Source organism: Gossypium raimondii, chromosome 12 (genome assembly GCF_025698545.1).
Source record: "Gossypium raimondii isolate GPD5lz chromosome 12, ASM2569854v1, whole genome shotgun sequence".
In the NCBI taxonomy this organism is placed as follows: Eukaryota; Viridiplantae; Streptophyta; class Magnoliopsida; order Malvales; family Malvaceae; genus Gossypium; species Gossypium raimondii.
Genome location: NC_068576.1, coordinates 6,420,255 through 6,434,869, shown reverse-complemented (window position 1 = coordinate 6,434,869; position 14,615 = coordinate 6,420,255). Strand labels below are relative to the sequence as shown.

General features: G+C 32.3%; 1 protein-coding gene across 1 annotated transcript; it reads left to right on the top strand.

Annotated features, from left to right (window-relative positions):
* The first annotated feature begins 9,690 nt into the window (after positions 1-9,690).
* LOC105763046 (accelerated cell death 11) lies at positions 9,691-13,202 on the top strand. Its single transcript, XM_012581081.2, has 4 exons — positions 9,691-10,097; positions 10,196-10,368; positions 12,220-12,365; positions 12,880-13,202. Exons 1-4 carry the CDS (start codon positions 9,906-9,908, stop codon positions 12,984-12,986), a joined length of 618 nt encoding a protein of 205 aa, XP_012436535.1. The 5' UTR covers positions 9,691-9,905; the 3' UTR covers positions 12,987-13,202.
* The last annotated feature ends 1,413 nt before the right edge of the window (positions 13,203-14,615 follow it).

Genomic DNA, 14,615 nt, shown 5'->3' with positions numbered 1-14,615 from the left:
CTCTTTTTTGACATCGAGTGTAGTTAACTTTCAATCAATGAGAGCAATGTTGGCAAATGTTTGGCACCCGATCGGGGGCATTTCTATCTCAGATCTAAATAAAGACATATTTCTTTTTCGATTATATCATAAGATGGATACGAATCATATCAAGGCTGGCGATCACTGGAATTTTAACTCTCATCTTCTAGTCATGTGCAAATTAAGATATGGGGATGATCCTAAAAATGTGCCACTGTTTAATGTGGATTTTTGGGTCTTAGTTCAAGATTTACCACATGGATTTATGTCTGAGTTAGTGGCAAAATAGATGAGAAATTTCATAGGGGTGCTTCTTCAGTATGATGTGAAAGTTGTTTCTTTGGGGTATAAAGGAATAATGAGGGTTAGAGTCAAATTCGACATTCAAAAACAGCTAAAACGAAAGAAGATTGTCTTACCAAATAGGACACAGACTTATGTGAGTTTTGCGTGCGAAAAGCTCACGTTGTTTTGTTTTGTTTTGTTTGTGGCATACTAGGACATAGTGAAAGTTTTTGTCTTGTTAGAATTTTGCAAGAGAAGCAAGATTTCATACTAGGATGGGATATTTCCTTGCGTGCTCTGACTAGGCAAGCGGTGGCGCCAAAGAGTGTATGGCTGAGGGAGGAGGATATGTTCGGTGTGGCTAATTTTGGGGCTTCCAATTTTGCAAATAAGGAGATAAATGAGGGTCCTCTCCTCTAATGGTTATGTTAATCTTTAACCCTGCAACTAAGACAGTACAATCATTGGTTCATATGAATTTAGTGAAATTCAATGAAACAATGTAATAATCATATTTCAAAGTTCTTAAGAGACAAAAAATTTTAAGTAGAGATTTCAACTCCATATATATTCTTAGCCTTCTGTAAATTTTGCTAGCGAGGTCAATTCCTTACCCTACTCCACAGCTCACCGTTGGTGGACTTTATTTATTGTTTTAGACACAAGTACGTTCTCCATGACAATGGTTCTCGATGGTACTGGCATGATTTTGCCTCGTTCCAATTTCCTTTTTACCTTAACCAACTCAGCATTCACAAATGAGGATAAGCTATCCGAGTGGATGCCCTATCGCCGTGGTAGTTTTGTACTATACCATTTTGCCCTGGCTAACTGTTCGTCTTGTTCCTAGTTGCCAGAACGATTGATGTTAACAAATAAATCCTTATCGAGACATACTCTCTCTTGCCTTTTGGTGAAATTTCCATCCAATTAGCCTTTGGCAAACTTCTATATGGCTTACTTTGCGTTACATATTCCTAGTTAACTTACTCACCTATTGATAAGTGTCTTAGCATCCTCTACCACCTAACCGTTCGGGTGACCATTATCTCTACATGGACCTCAACGAAATTACCATTCACTAGATATCCCTTTCTACCCAAGGATCTTTAGTTTTAGGTTCCGCTAGAACATCTCATGATCATTACCAATTATGGTTTATTAACCAAAACCTGTGGACTCATACCTACAGATATTTGACCATCTCGCTTACCGCATTCTCAAGCGCACCGTTTCCATCCAATCATGCTTAACTTTGCGAGAGCCATATAATAATCTTCTTTTCCTCATCCTGTTAGTTTCCAGGTTTATTATCTCAGCGGACATTTACTCGTTGCTATAGTCGAGCTATGGTCTTACACATCAGAATTTCCTTCAGAATTTCCTATGTTTAACGTCCTAGCAGACTTTTTCGATTGGCATAGTCAAGCTATGGTATTACACCTTAAACCTTTCGGATACTGCATAGAAGGACCTTACCATCGTCGCGGTGTCTCCCCATAGAGCCTGCTAACCACCGTTGCAGTATTGCTCTATGAAACCTAATAATCGTTGTCAGGGTATTGCTCTAGTGAGCTAGTTAATATCATTCTGTTTCATATTAACCTTGATGCTCGAACAGTACAGTGTCCCTTCTTCAAGGTTCAGAGCTTCGTCAAACAAGGTTTGCACCCAGCACCATCGGATTGCTGAATCTAACAAAAATTTCATTTTCCTATCCATCCCCTCATTCCTCTATTTCGCCATTTCTAACCTTGATGCTCAAACACCATAATGTTCCTTCGCAAGGCCCGGAGCTTCGCACATCACAAGTTACACTCAGTAATCTCATATAATGGTAAATGAAAACTTCACTTCCCAAATCCTAACTTTGTCTAACCCGTCAATAATTTCCCCTCCATGCCCCGACTTAAATAACACACAATACATGCATTTCACACATACACTAGGGTACTACATACCCACGAACACAGTACGCCAATTATTTGAATATTATGACATAACAACCAAACAAACATCAATCAATTTTATAATATTCGCATGCTTCTACTAATCTATGCACTCATATCATACACATTTCATTTTCCATCCACAATCAAGTTTCTAAACACAATGCGTAACAAACAAGAAAGTATCGCGATCTAGAAACACAACACCATAAAACACCCAAAAATAGGTTACAGAATCTCACCTGAATTCCTTTATCCTCATCAGCTTAGCTTGTCCAAACATCAGAGCCTCTTTTGTTCTGGCAGCTAAGCATGACAACCATTTATCGGTTAAACTAAAGGTGTTTTAACCTTAAAAACCTAGAATCCATAATTATATAGAAACTTTTAGGAGTTCTTACTCTACTTTTTCCTTTAATCCATGAGTACAGAAAAGTAAGAAAGCTTACCAATTCCTCAATTCACATGATTGTTGTGGCATGCAGAGCTTCCTTCGGCTACATCATCTTCTTCTTCAGAGCAACTGAAAAAGATAATGCTTTGGAGAGAAAAATTTGAAAATAGAATTGAGAAATTTATGTGTTTATACACACGTATATAAATACCCATTTGGCACGATCTTCACCGACCACCTCAACCATTCATCCTTATTCATTTTGTGTCCCACTATGGAACCAACTGGTTCCAATCTAACTAAACCAGAATTGAAATTCAACTATTCTTAACCAACCACTTAAGTTTCTAAATATGTCAATAGATCCTATAAATTTCTATTTCTATACAATCAACTCCCCGACTCTTCTTTAAATTCGAGGCCCAGGGAAAACCGAGTGTGACATAGAAACTTATTAGGAAATCCTTACTCTTATTCATCCTTTAATTCCACGAGTATAGAAAGACAAGAAAGTTTACTAGTTTTTAAAATTCTCTACTTCCAAACTTCAAATCTTATGACTACTGCTCCATGCAAAGCTCTCCCAAATTTTCCTCTTCTTCAAAACAACCAAAGAAGACGACGCAGAGGAGAAGAGATTTGCAAACAGAATTAAGAATAATTCCTTTAATAGGAATATCCCTTCTCACCCAAATTTGTAACTCCTCTTGCACAGCCTCCGTAGCTCAAATAGCCATCCATAGGCAATCATTGTGTCTATCATTATGGAAACAATCGATTCCATCTTAACCAAACCACATTTGAAACTCAACTAATTGCCCAACAGTCACAAATTTTCCAAAATTTTCCAATAGAGCCACCAACTTCTATTTTTATTCAATTTGTTCCCGTCTCTTCTTTAAATTCGGGTCCTTAATAAAAATCGAGTGTGACATTTAGGGTCTCCAAATGTTGAAAGTCAACTTGTTAAATTCTTTCAAGCGATTCAAGGTAAATTTATAGTTGGTATTCCAAGTAATAACAAGTAATACAAAAAAATGAATAAATACTCAAAAAGTTATTGTATTATAGAATTAGGAGTAATTTAATCTCTATCAAAATAAATTAACCAATCTAGTCTTATACTATTAAAAATTAGCAAAAAGAACAATTGATAATAACATTAATTATTCCCATTAAAAAACCATTATGTGATTGTCTATTTAGTCTATTTCAAATTAAATAGAGTAACTTAGTTGATATATTATTTAAAAGTGAACAAATAAGAATAATTGAATATGACATTTATTGTTACGTTTGTAAAAAGTGATGTGGTGGAAAGAACCAAAAAAATATAATAGTGAAAAATATTTACATGTGTATATCCTCAATTGGTTGAATTTTAAAATAAAAATTAAATAATATTAATATTCAAAACTAATAAATGTTTCCAAAATGAAAAAAGAGAGTAAAATGTTATAAAATAAAGAGATGGAGATAATAAAGTATAAAGAAAATATGAAAGCAATAGATGATGTACTTTATTGATCAAAATGGATGGTTACAATGCTTCATCAAAGTCTCTATTTATAAGCATAAGAAGTATAAAAAAAAAGTAGAGACCTAATTCTAATAACTATTAAAATTTAAAGTATACCAAAACTTTATCTTGAGCATAATGGACATCCACTTAATAAGATATTCATAATACTCCCCATTGGATGTCCATTGATAGATAGTGTACCTCGTTAAAACATTATTAAGAAAAACCATGTGGGATAAAAACCTGATGAAGAAAAAAGAGTACACGATCTATAATACGCATAATATACTGCCTCATTAAAAATCTTACCAGGAAAACCCAATAGGACAAAACCTCGGTTAAGGGGAAAATGGTGCAACGCGTATTTACTCCCCTCATGAAAACATCACATATTTTCTCATATTCTACATATTCAATTCTGAATACTAGTTTTTCAAATGACTATTTGAATATATTTGATAAGCATTTATATTACAATTCTTTTAAAAGTCATGAGTGAGAGAAATTTGGGGCAAATATATTTTGATATCTTCAAGAGATTCAACAATAATCATAACAAATTTTAATCATGGTTCTTTTATAAAAACACAAATAGGTATTTTGGATCATTTTATAATCCTCCTTCAACTACTATTCACTAAGTCAATTTTACCACATATGTTCAAATTATTTCAATTCATATAAATGAACAATTTCTCGAGAATTTCAATATGCTTCTAGCATCCTAAATCCTTCAAGGATTTTAATATAAACTTTAATATATAGTGATTCATAAATTGTTGTAATAATAACCATTAGACGCAAGTTAAATCTTTTATGAATTGTCAATATAATAATACATCTAAAAGTTATTGCATCCACCACAAAAGAATATTATATCTTTTCATAATCAATGTCAGAACTTAGCGGAAAACTTCATATTTTTATTCTGCTTTTGCAAAACTACTTCAATTGCATCCTTCCTGGCTTTATTCCTTTAGATATTTGGACTACTGGTCCAAAAACTCCACAAATTTAATTATACTTGAGTTGCGTCTTTCTATTTTGATTAATTTATTCTATATCTATATTTCTCAATAGATTTATTCAAGATCCTACTTTTATTTCATTATTTCAATAATAATAATAATGCATGCAAAATCATTGTCGACAACTTTTATTATTCGGTTCCACATTTTTTCAAATTGACATAACTTATCGAGATCTTTTATTTTCATTATTTTAAAATTCAGTTTCAGGTACTTAAATCTTTTCTGGAATTTTACTTATTAGTTATGTCTTAGTTCTCTTCTGGAGCACCCGCCTCCACCATATGACCATCTAGAAGAATTTTCATCTTTGGAACTGATCAATCTATTATTTATTCTAACTGATTGTCCTACTGGGACTTTGATTCAAATTAAAATTTTAGATAGCATATAACACTTGGTTATTCTCATTAAGCTTGTAAATACATCTAACAGTTAACTTGTAATGAGTTATCCTTATTGAACTTCTAGTTCAAATTACTCTCCCCCTAACTCATTACAAGTTATTTTTCTCTCCCCCGAATGTCGGGAAAACTGTCGAATCAAAATTGTAATCACAAATCATGTCATAATTGAATCTCCAATGCATTCAAAACATCTAATAATATAAAGAAACTTGTAATTAATATATTCCCAACTTTCTTTGAGGATTCACTAATTTTTGTGTGTTGTGGTGGAGTAATTGGAACACATACGCACATACAAAAATTTAAATATGAGAAATATTTAGCTCTTAATTAAAAATCAATTGTAATGGGGAGTATTTATAATTTATTTACAATACATAAATCAACATAACTTATGTTGAAATAAGAAGTTTAGTTCTCTTAAGTAATGGTTTAGACATTAATCGAGGTGTTCAATCAATAATTTCTCTAAATCATTATACGCAAACTTTTACAAACGTTTTTCAAACTCAATCAATAAAAGATTGAGATATAAACCCATTAGCATTAGCAAGATGAATTGTCTTAATTGCATGATCTGAAATTAATTATTTAAACAAGTAATCTTACAAACGACAGGTTTCAAATCGATAACACCTATGTGATTATTTTGAAGATGCATCTACCAAAATCATATAATATCAAAACCATCCACATGGTGGATGAATGGGCCCATATTCATTTCAGAAATGCAAGACATTAAATCTTAACTTTAGCTAGTGAGTTTCTAAGAACCAATTTTTATTGAGAATAAGCAACAAATGAGAATTCTTTAAATTAAAGAATCTTCTAGTTCTTTAATAGATGCCCATATGAATTCTCAATTAATTTTCGCGTCATATATGATCCAGGATGGTCTAACTAGTCATACCAAGTAGTAAATGCTTTTATATCAGTAAACTTCTAGTTTACTTTAACATGTGTTTTAATTGTACTAAATTGTAACAAATTAATAATTTTACTATCATTCCTTTTACTTTATATCCACATATAAGTGCTATTGTGACATTCACTATTGAAAATTTTTAAATCAATGTGAATATTATAATGTCACTAAGTCAACAAAATAAATATAATTTCCAAACAATTATATGTAATATTCGATTCAAGGAATATGTCAAAATCTTCAAATATCTAAAAAAATTTTGCAACTTTAGGCACATCCAACCAAAACGAGTTTTAGATAGAATTATCATATTTTATTACTTATAAATAGATCTTTTAGAGTCAAATATTTTCTTTCAACCCTTAATGGGAATGATGACAAAAGAATACCACAAAGATTATAATATAAATTAATAACCCAATCCTCTCTTTTCATCTTTTCAAAATAGATATTTATAGCAGAGTGATTCATATGAAATATAATATTTTTCCCCATTCACAATTTCAATATAAGATACATTATAAATATATTTTAAAACCAATGGATTAACCATCACAAGATATTAATATATTAGCTCTTCTAGAGCTTTCATTGGTTTTGTATTTTAAAATATTGGAATAGTATTTGTTTGTTTTAGTACCAAATAAGATAAATACTTTCTATCTATAATGATAGAATTTATTACTACATTATCATATCATTCCTCAAAAATATTAATGAAACAAAATATTTCGGTATATGCCACATATGTGGCCAATAACCTTTCATATCACATCGATAACATAAGTTATCTTTACCCTCTAAAGAGTTATCTTGAGAACTCTTATTATCCCTTATTTATTACTATGTTCTCACTTTTAGTTGTCCATGATTATATCTTTTATTTTCTTTATATTTGCATTCACTTCAGGGAATGCAATAAATTTAGTAGGATAGACTTCTAAACACCTCTATTGATTCTTTATTTCATAATCACCATCGCAAAACATGCTGGATTTCAAATCAAAATTTATCTATTCATATTGTCATGATTAGTCTCCAATCACATCCTCAATTACAACAACAATCATGATCTTTATATTTTTATTTTTCATAATTGTAATGTATTGCTACATTCACTTCAAGGAATGAAGCAAAACTAGTGGGAAGAATTTCATAGCTTTTCATTTGGTAACTTATTATTTTGCTTAGCCACTAGAATGTATGAGATCGTTCGAAAATATTGTTAAAGTCATTTTCACAATATTGCTACTGTAAGAGCACATTAGATATTTCAATCATATAGTGTAATGTATTCCTTGGGAAATATATATAATACAAATACATGAGTATCGTAAGTTATTTATATATATGGTTTTAATGTAAAACACATGAATGTTTTATTCAACATATATCTTCTTGGTCTAAAAATAATATTATATTTTATAAAATTTTGCATCACAAGGAGCTAAAATATAAGCTCTTAAAGAGTTTTTTACAGTTTGATGCAATATCACTCTTTAGGAGCATATAATCATTTTATTGTATAACCTTAATGAATGCTTAATTTATTTATTTATTCATATAAAATACAATGAATAGGTATAAAACATAACAAATAATAAATTCTTGTCACTAATAAATCATTGTGGTTAAATAATATATATTATATATCATACCACAACAAAATACAAAATATTATAATGTCAAATTAAAATAACTTTACACTATAAAAGTTTAAGCATAAACATTTTCTAACCACCACCTCTTATGATATAATTTCAGCTCAAATTTTACAATGATATAAAATTATCACAGATGGGTGAATATCTCAAAGTTTATGACAAGTAAGTATTTTTACTTATATTCCGCAATAATCATATATCTTAATCAAAATCAAAATTAAACCAATCAATTCTATTAAAATGAAAAAATATTTATCTCCACATAAAAATCTCAATAACTAAATGCGTAAAGGGTTTTATAAATTTATAGAGATATGGATAGTGAATTATATAAATTTAACTTTTAATAGAAATCAAATTAAATTTCAAAAGAAGTTTATTAGATTGACTTACATTACCATGGATGAGAAGTAGTGATTATAAACATCCTTTGTGATGATGAAAATAGATCATCCCCAAGCAAATATCAAAAGTAAACTTTAAGAGTGAATCTTACTTCTCGATTTCATATAAATAACGGTATCAAATCTTTCACCATCCTTAAGAAAAAAATTAAAATAAGTTAATTAAAACAATGATAATGTATAATGAAAGAAAAATGAAAAATAGTAATCGATATGAAACATTAAATAAAAGAAACTTCTTATAAAAACTTTGCATCTTGTTGTCAAAGATATTGAAAATCATGAAGGATAAATTTAATCGTTAATAAAAGGGACATCACTTTGAGCAAGATTGTCTTGATAACGTGTTATAAAATAAAAAGATATGAAGATAATAAAGAACAAAGAAAATATGAAAGCAATAGAGGATTTATTTGCTTAATTTCAGGCTAAATTGTAATAGGAATTAAATTGTTTCTTGTAGTCTATTAATAGAAATAATTAACATTATAATTGATTTTTTTATTTTCTCAATTTTAGTATTATAGAGATAGATTTTTATTTTCAAAAGAGTGATTAAATTTATCCATTTATTTTGAGAAAGATTGCTTGGCAATGCTATAAGAATTTGAAATAACTCAATTGATATATGTTAAAACACGAGAGTAGTGACATGTGTATTGATACGAGCAGGTCAACTTTGAGTATCAGTGTGATTGAAATAAAGATAAAATAATTAAATTATTTATGAGGTTTAATTTCCCAATGCCTGCAAAGCCTTTCGTAAAAAAATAATGTAATATTTTAAATAATTTAAATTATATTATATACCAATAATTATCTAACTCAAAATATGAACTTTATTAATTATAAGAGTCAAATCTAAAATATGCAACTCAAAAAAAAAGTTAACCTAAAATAAACTTAAAATATTGATTCGAAATTCACCCAAATTAATCAGATATATAGATTGACCAGACGGTAAGCTAAACATTCCACATGTTGGATCTACACCCTATGAAGTAGGCAACAATAACATTCATGTACTTAAAGGCTAAAAAGCATAGACGCACGCGGATTAAGGGAGATCACGTGGAGAGGACCAAGCTACACGCTGAAAGAAGCTGAGCTGTACAAACTCCAAAACCAAGCGTCGAACAGTCCTAAATCTAGAGCAGAATATACCGCCAAACAAACCCCTAAGCATTCTCGTACCCTTTCCGCTGTATTCCCTGCGTCCAAGCGCAGCAAAGAACCTTCCTTCTCCAAATTGACCATACCCGCGGACAAAGTATTTAACTTCTAGAACCACATACACAGATCAGCTATGGCGAATTCGGAGAACGAAAAGATACTGAGAAAAATGGCCGATGCCTTCAAGGAACTTGCCGCTACGGTAAACTCGCAAACGGCGGATATGGAGGTGGCCCCTTTTTCACGCGCATGTTCTTTCGTTTCTCCTCTCTTTGGTTGTTTAGGCATCGCCTTCAAGTTCGCGGAAATGGATTACGTTGCAAAGGTGCGAATTTTCGGTGATTCCTTCAATCTAAAACGTTTGATTCATTAAATTTAAACAAATTGAACTCCTATCTATAATCATTGGTTTTGGTGTAACAGGTTGGTGATCTTGCAGAGGCGTCAAAGTCTATTGCAACGCTAAAAGTAATGCTTGATAGGGATATAGAAGGGAATTGTGTGAGGAAAGCTGGGAGCCATACAAGAAACCTTTTGAGAGTGAAACGTGGGCTTGACATGGTCAGGGTACTCTTTGAACAAATTCTGGCTACAGAGTAAGAACTAAGAACCTCAATACGCATACTCAATTGAAACTAAATTGTTAAGCTGTTTCCAATTTGTTATAACTCAATTGTGCTGCTAATGACCTTACTATCCACAATAATGACCTTGAGCAATAGTTGGTCATCCCTTTGTCTTCACCTTTTCTTTCAGATATATAGATGGAGGAATCTAGAACATTGGTAGCTAAGAGTTTAACTTGGGGTCTAATATAGCCTTTTTAATTCAATTCTTTTTCTTGTGTTATTAATGCTCTAATTTTTTTTTGTACAAGTGACTCTCAAGCTCTCATTTTGTATAACATGGGTTGTAGATTATTCTTTGGATAGTGGTAGATATCAGTTTTCTGTCTATCAAGAAGGCTTTACACTACTTTGGAATTTAGCTCTACATTATAGAGCATCGTTCTATGGTAATATTACCATGGCATGCACCATTTTTAGGGTGTGACACTAGGACATCCCATAAGTGAAGTAAACCTAAGAATCTTGCCACTTTTTTGGGGATTAGCTCTGTGGCTTGTCATGAATTTACATATCTTGGCTAGCTGCTCCAGATTTTCTTTGTTATAGGTCACGCAACCTATATATTGTGCTACATTTCTGGCAAGTTTGGAGTGCTGAGTAGTGAGTACTATTTTCAAAGAACATTGTCATTAGGGTGTGCCAAGTGAACCAGGTCACATGTCTCTTCTGTGTTCTGTAATATTATTGCATCTAATTAATTAGGACTGGCTTAGTTGATTATCATTGTTTTCAACGAGCTCCCAATAAACCATTTTTTAGTTAAGTCTTTACTATAAACCATGTTACATGGAATAGAAGCATATGCCTTTTCTATAATCTTCTGTCAGAGCTTCTATCATTTGCTGCAGGCTTTATACATAATTTTTCTAGAAACTTTTTCTCTTTTGAGAGAAGTTTTACTAGATCTTTGGAGCCACTTTGTGTTTCTTAAGAATTCTAAGCGGAATGATCAAGCAAAGTTCTATTGTTAAGTTCAGACAATAGTAGCTGATGCTCCTTTGAATGCTAATTTGCCTGGTATATTAGCATTGTTCTGCAGTGACCTTTATGTTTATGGTTAATTATGCACCTTTTAATGCTAGTTTGCCACATTAACATTGTTATGTAGTGACCTCTATGGTTAGCTGTATAGGGATATTTGGAGGTACAAAACAAGCAAGTGATGGTCAAGACTTGCAGATATAAACAGACTGTGATTAAATTTGAAGTTGAAGTTGTTGAATGAGATTTTAGTAGGGATGTAAATGATTAGAGTGTTCGATGAATGGTTCATAAACAATTCAGTTTCTCTTTGTTTATGTTTGTTTATCAAGCTAAATAAACAAACATGAAGGGAATTTTGAGGCTTGTTTATTAAACAACCGAAAACAAATAAAGCTTGTTCAGTTCATTTATATTCATGAACAAGCTCATTTATGTTTGCTTAAAGCTTGTTTAATAAATTATTTAAAACTAGTTTATTGTTTGATTATTAATAATTAATAATATTATTGTTTTTGTGCTTATTTTATTTATAATGTAATTATTAATATTATATTTGATTATTTTATATCTAACAGATAAGATATGTTTATTTGTTGTCTCTTTGTTTATTACTCATTAACATTGTTCATGAACACGTTTGTTAAACTTAAAAGCGTGAAGATGAACATATATAATCAAGTAAACATGAATATAATTTTGAAATTCTTAATGAATACCAATTGAACTTGAACAAGCTTAGATATAAATAAACTGACATGAATAGAAGTCTGTTCGTTCATGCTTGGTTCATTTATAGTCCTAAATTTTAGAACTCATCAAATATTTCCTTGACAGGGGGGATTCCTTAAAAGATCCAGCTTCCAAGGCCTATGCACAGGTATTTGCACCCCACCACGGCTGGGCAATCAGGAAAGCTGTAGCTGCTGGGATGTATGCCCTCCCTACAAAGGCACAGCTAATGAAGAAACTAAATGAAGATGGTAAGTGGATGTATGATTTTGCTTTAGTTATCAAATAACTCTTAAGTAATGAACTTGTTGCAAATATTTACTTCTGTTTCGATTAGCTCATGGTTGAAAATGGTGCATCCATTGGAACGTGGTTTGGTGGCACAAAGCGAAACCTGTCTAGCATAGACATACAAAACCTGTCTGCATTCTCCAGGGATATGTTTAACAATTTCATAACAGATTTGTACAAGGATACAGTTCAGCCTTTAGCTTAGGGGTTGATTTGCATCAACATGAATTCTTCAGGATTGGATGAAGATGTGTCTTTGTTCATGTTTGGAAAATCATAGTTTGAATTTGTATCAGTTGAACTATTGCATAGCCTTAAACTTTCATGTCATGAATGTCTTCATCTCATAAGGGAAATGGTCTCTCAGTGATTTCTTCACCTGAGAGAGGTGAAAAATCAGAAAAATGAACGTGAGCTTTTGTTTGAAAGTATTGACATGCATTGATATTAATTCTCTACTTCCTTTTCTTGCAGAGGCATCGGCGAGGATTCAAATGCAACACTATGTTGCAGCATCCAGTTCTGTCATTTTGTACATTGACAAACTCTTCCTTTCAAGAGAATTGGGTATAGATTGGTAAAAGAAGGAACAACTGTATTAACAGATATCTGTTTATTGTGATAATGTCAATAAAGCAAAATAAACTGGTTGTGAAGGCGTGTCAATTATTCCATTTTTTGCTCTCTTTTGCCTTTTTCCCTCTTTCGCAGAGCAGTCTAGTATTGTTGTACAAATCTTATTAAATTTATCTATGGTGAAACTGAAAACAGAAACATGATGTTAGTTGTTAGTCTCATATGAACTGATCTTTTATAGCACCTGTTTTATTCGGATTGGATCATGTTGCTTTCTGGTTTAGCATGTACTCTTTTTTCTTTTTCTTCTGAGAGCGGAACAAGCATCCAAAAAACTGCCTAGAACTGAAAAAAGGGAAAAAAACAGATAACAGACACTACATGATTATGGTTCCTTGAGCTGCTTGTCTTGCCTATTTCTTGACTCCGTCCAGTTGCTGGTGTCATCGCTGGTGTTTTGTTGGAAGATCACATTGCTGCATAATTTGCTAATGCTCGACAAGATAAGATCATACTTCCAATGCGTTCTCCCCTTGTCTCCCTGCAAAACCATTTGTAACAATTTATCAGCTGGCTTGCATGGCAGATAAATGGCGTTCAGCCTTTTTGCTAATAGAGAACCTAGAGTAGTGGGTAAAGTTTTGCAAGTGTTATGTGATTAGTGTTCAAAAAGAGAGTAAGAGCTCAAACTAGCATTTCTCTTATCTTTGAAATTGAACGCCGAACCATATCCCTTTTTATTTCTCCTTTCTGCCGTGGCATGTAAACTTGATGATGGTTAAAATGCATTGTGAAGTTCGGGTGAGCCTTCTTTCCTACCAGGTTGTTTGTATCATGGGCATGTGTTTCCTCGTTAAATGCCTTGCTCCACTGACATGCTAACTCTTTTGCTTGATAAATAGTTGCCATAGGGTTAACCTTCTGTTTCTCAAACTTTGAAGTCAAATGCACCATAATAGACTCGCAATTTGCTCTGGTATGTTATACTCCTTTTCAGTTGTCCAATTATGGTGGATCATACTCACGTTCTGTTAGGGTAGTTCTAATACTCACAAGCTGATATTAGATCCAAACCATGCTACTCGTGCGAGATTGCAGAAAAGAGAAGGTGGTTTGCTGACTCTTGCTCTTCATGACACGAGGAAGTGTGCAAGTTGACAGTCTATATCCGTTTCCCTATCTCATGTACAAGGAAGATCATTAGAAGAAAGAGGATAATCTTGAAAGGCAATCATAATCTCCCCATTTGTAAGTAGGTGAAAAGCGGTTTTTGACGGTGTACTTCCCTGATAAGTGGTACTGCCGAAAAGCTCTTATCATTCCCGCCATACAGAACACCTTATCCTTCATCATGTCATGACTTGTTTCTGTTGGTTCGATCCCTTCCAGATTTTGCCCCTTTGTACTGTCATAAGGTTCCTTGTAGGGACCAAACTTTGATTGCTATTGATATCATTATGCTCCTTTTTTTTTATTCTTAGAACCTCATTATGCTCCTTGAAAATCAATCTGCCCTCCTGAAATATAGATGTTTGCCACCCTAGAGTCGGTGGTCTGTTCCCCTTGAACATGGATCCCTTCCAAACAGTATATCCTTTCATGTCCAAGATGCACTTGATTTATGTCTTTTGTAT

Bases quoted from the DNA above. Each gene is read 5' to 3' on its own strand.
- LOC105763046 (XM_012581081.2), top strand. From the start codon at position 9,906: ATGGCGAATTCGGAGAACGAAAAGATACTGAGAAAAATGGCCGATGCC. The intron at 10,098-10,195 runs GTGCGAATTTTC...TTGGTGTAACAG, and splicing joins AAATGGATTACGTTGCAAAG to GTTGGTGATCTTGCAGAGGC. The intron at 12,366-12,879 runs GTAAGTGGATGT...CTTTTCTTGCAG, and splicing joins GAAGAAACTAAATGAAGATG to AGGCATCGGCGAGGATTCAA.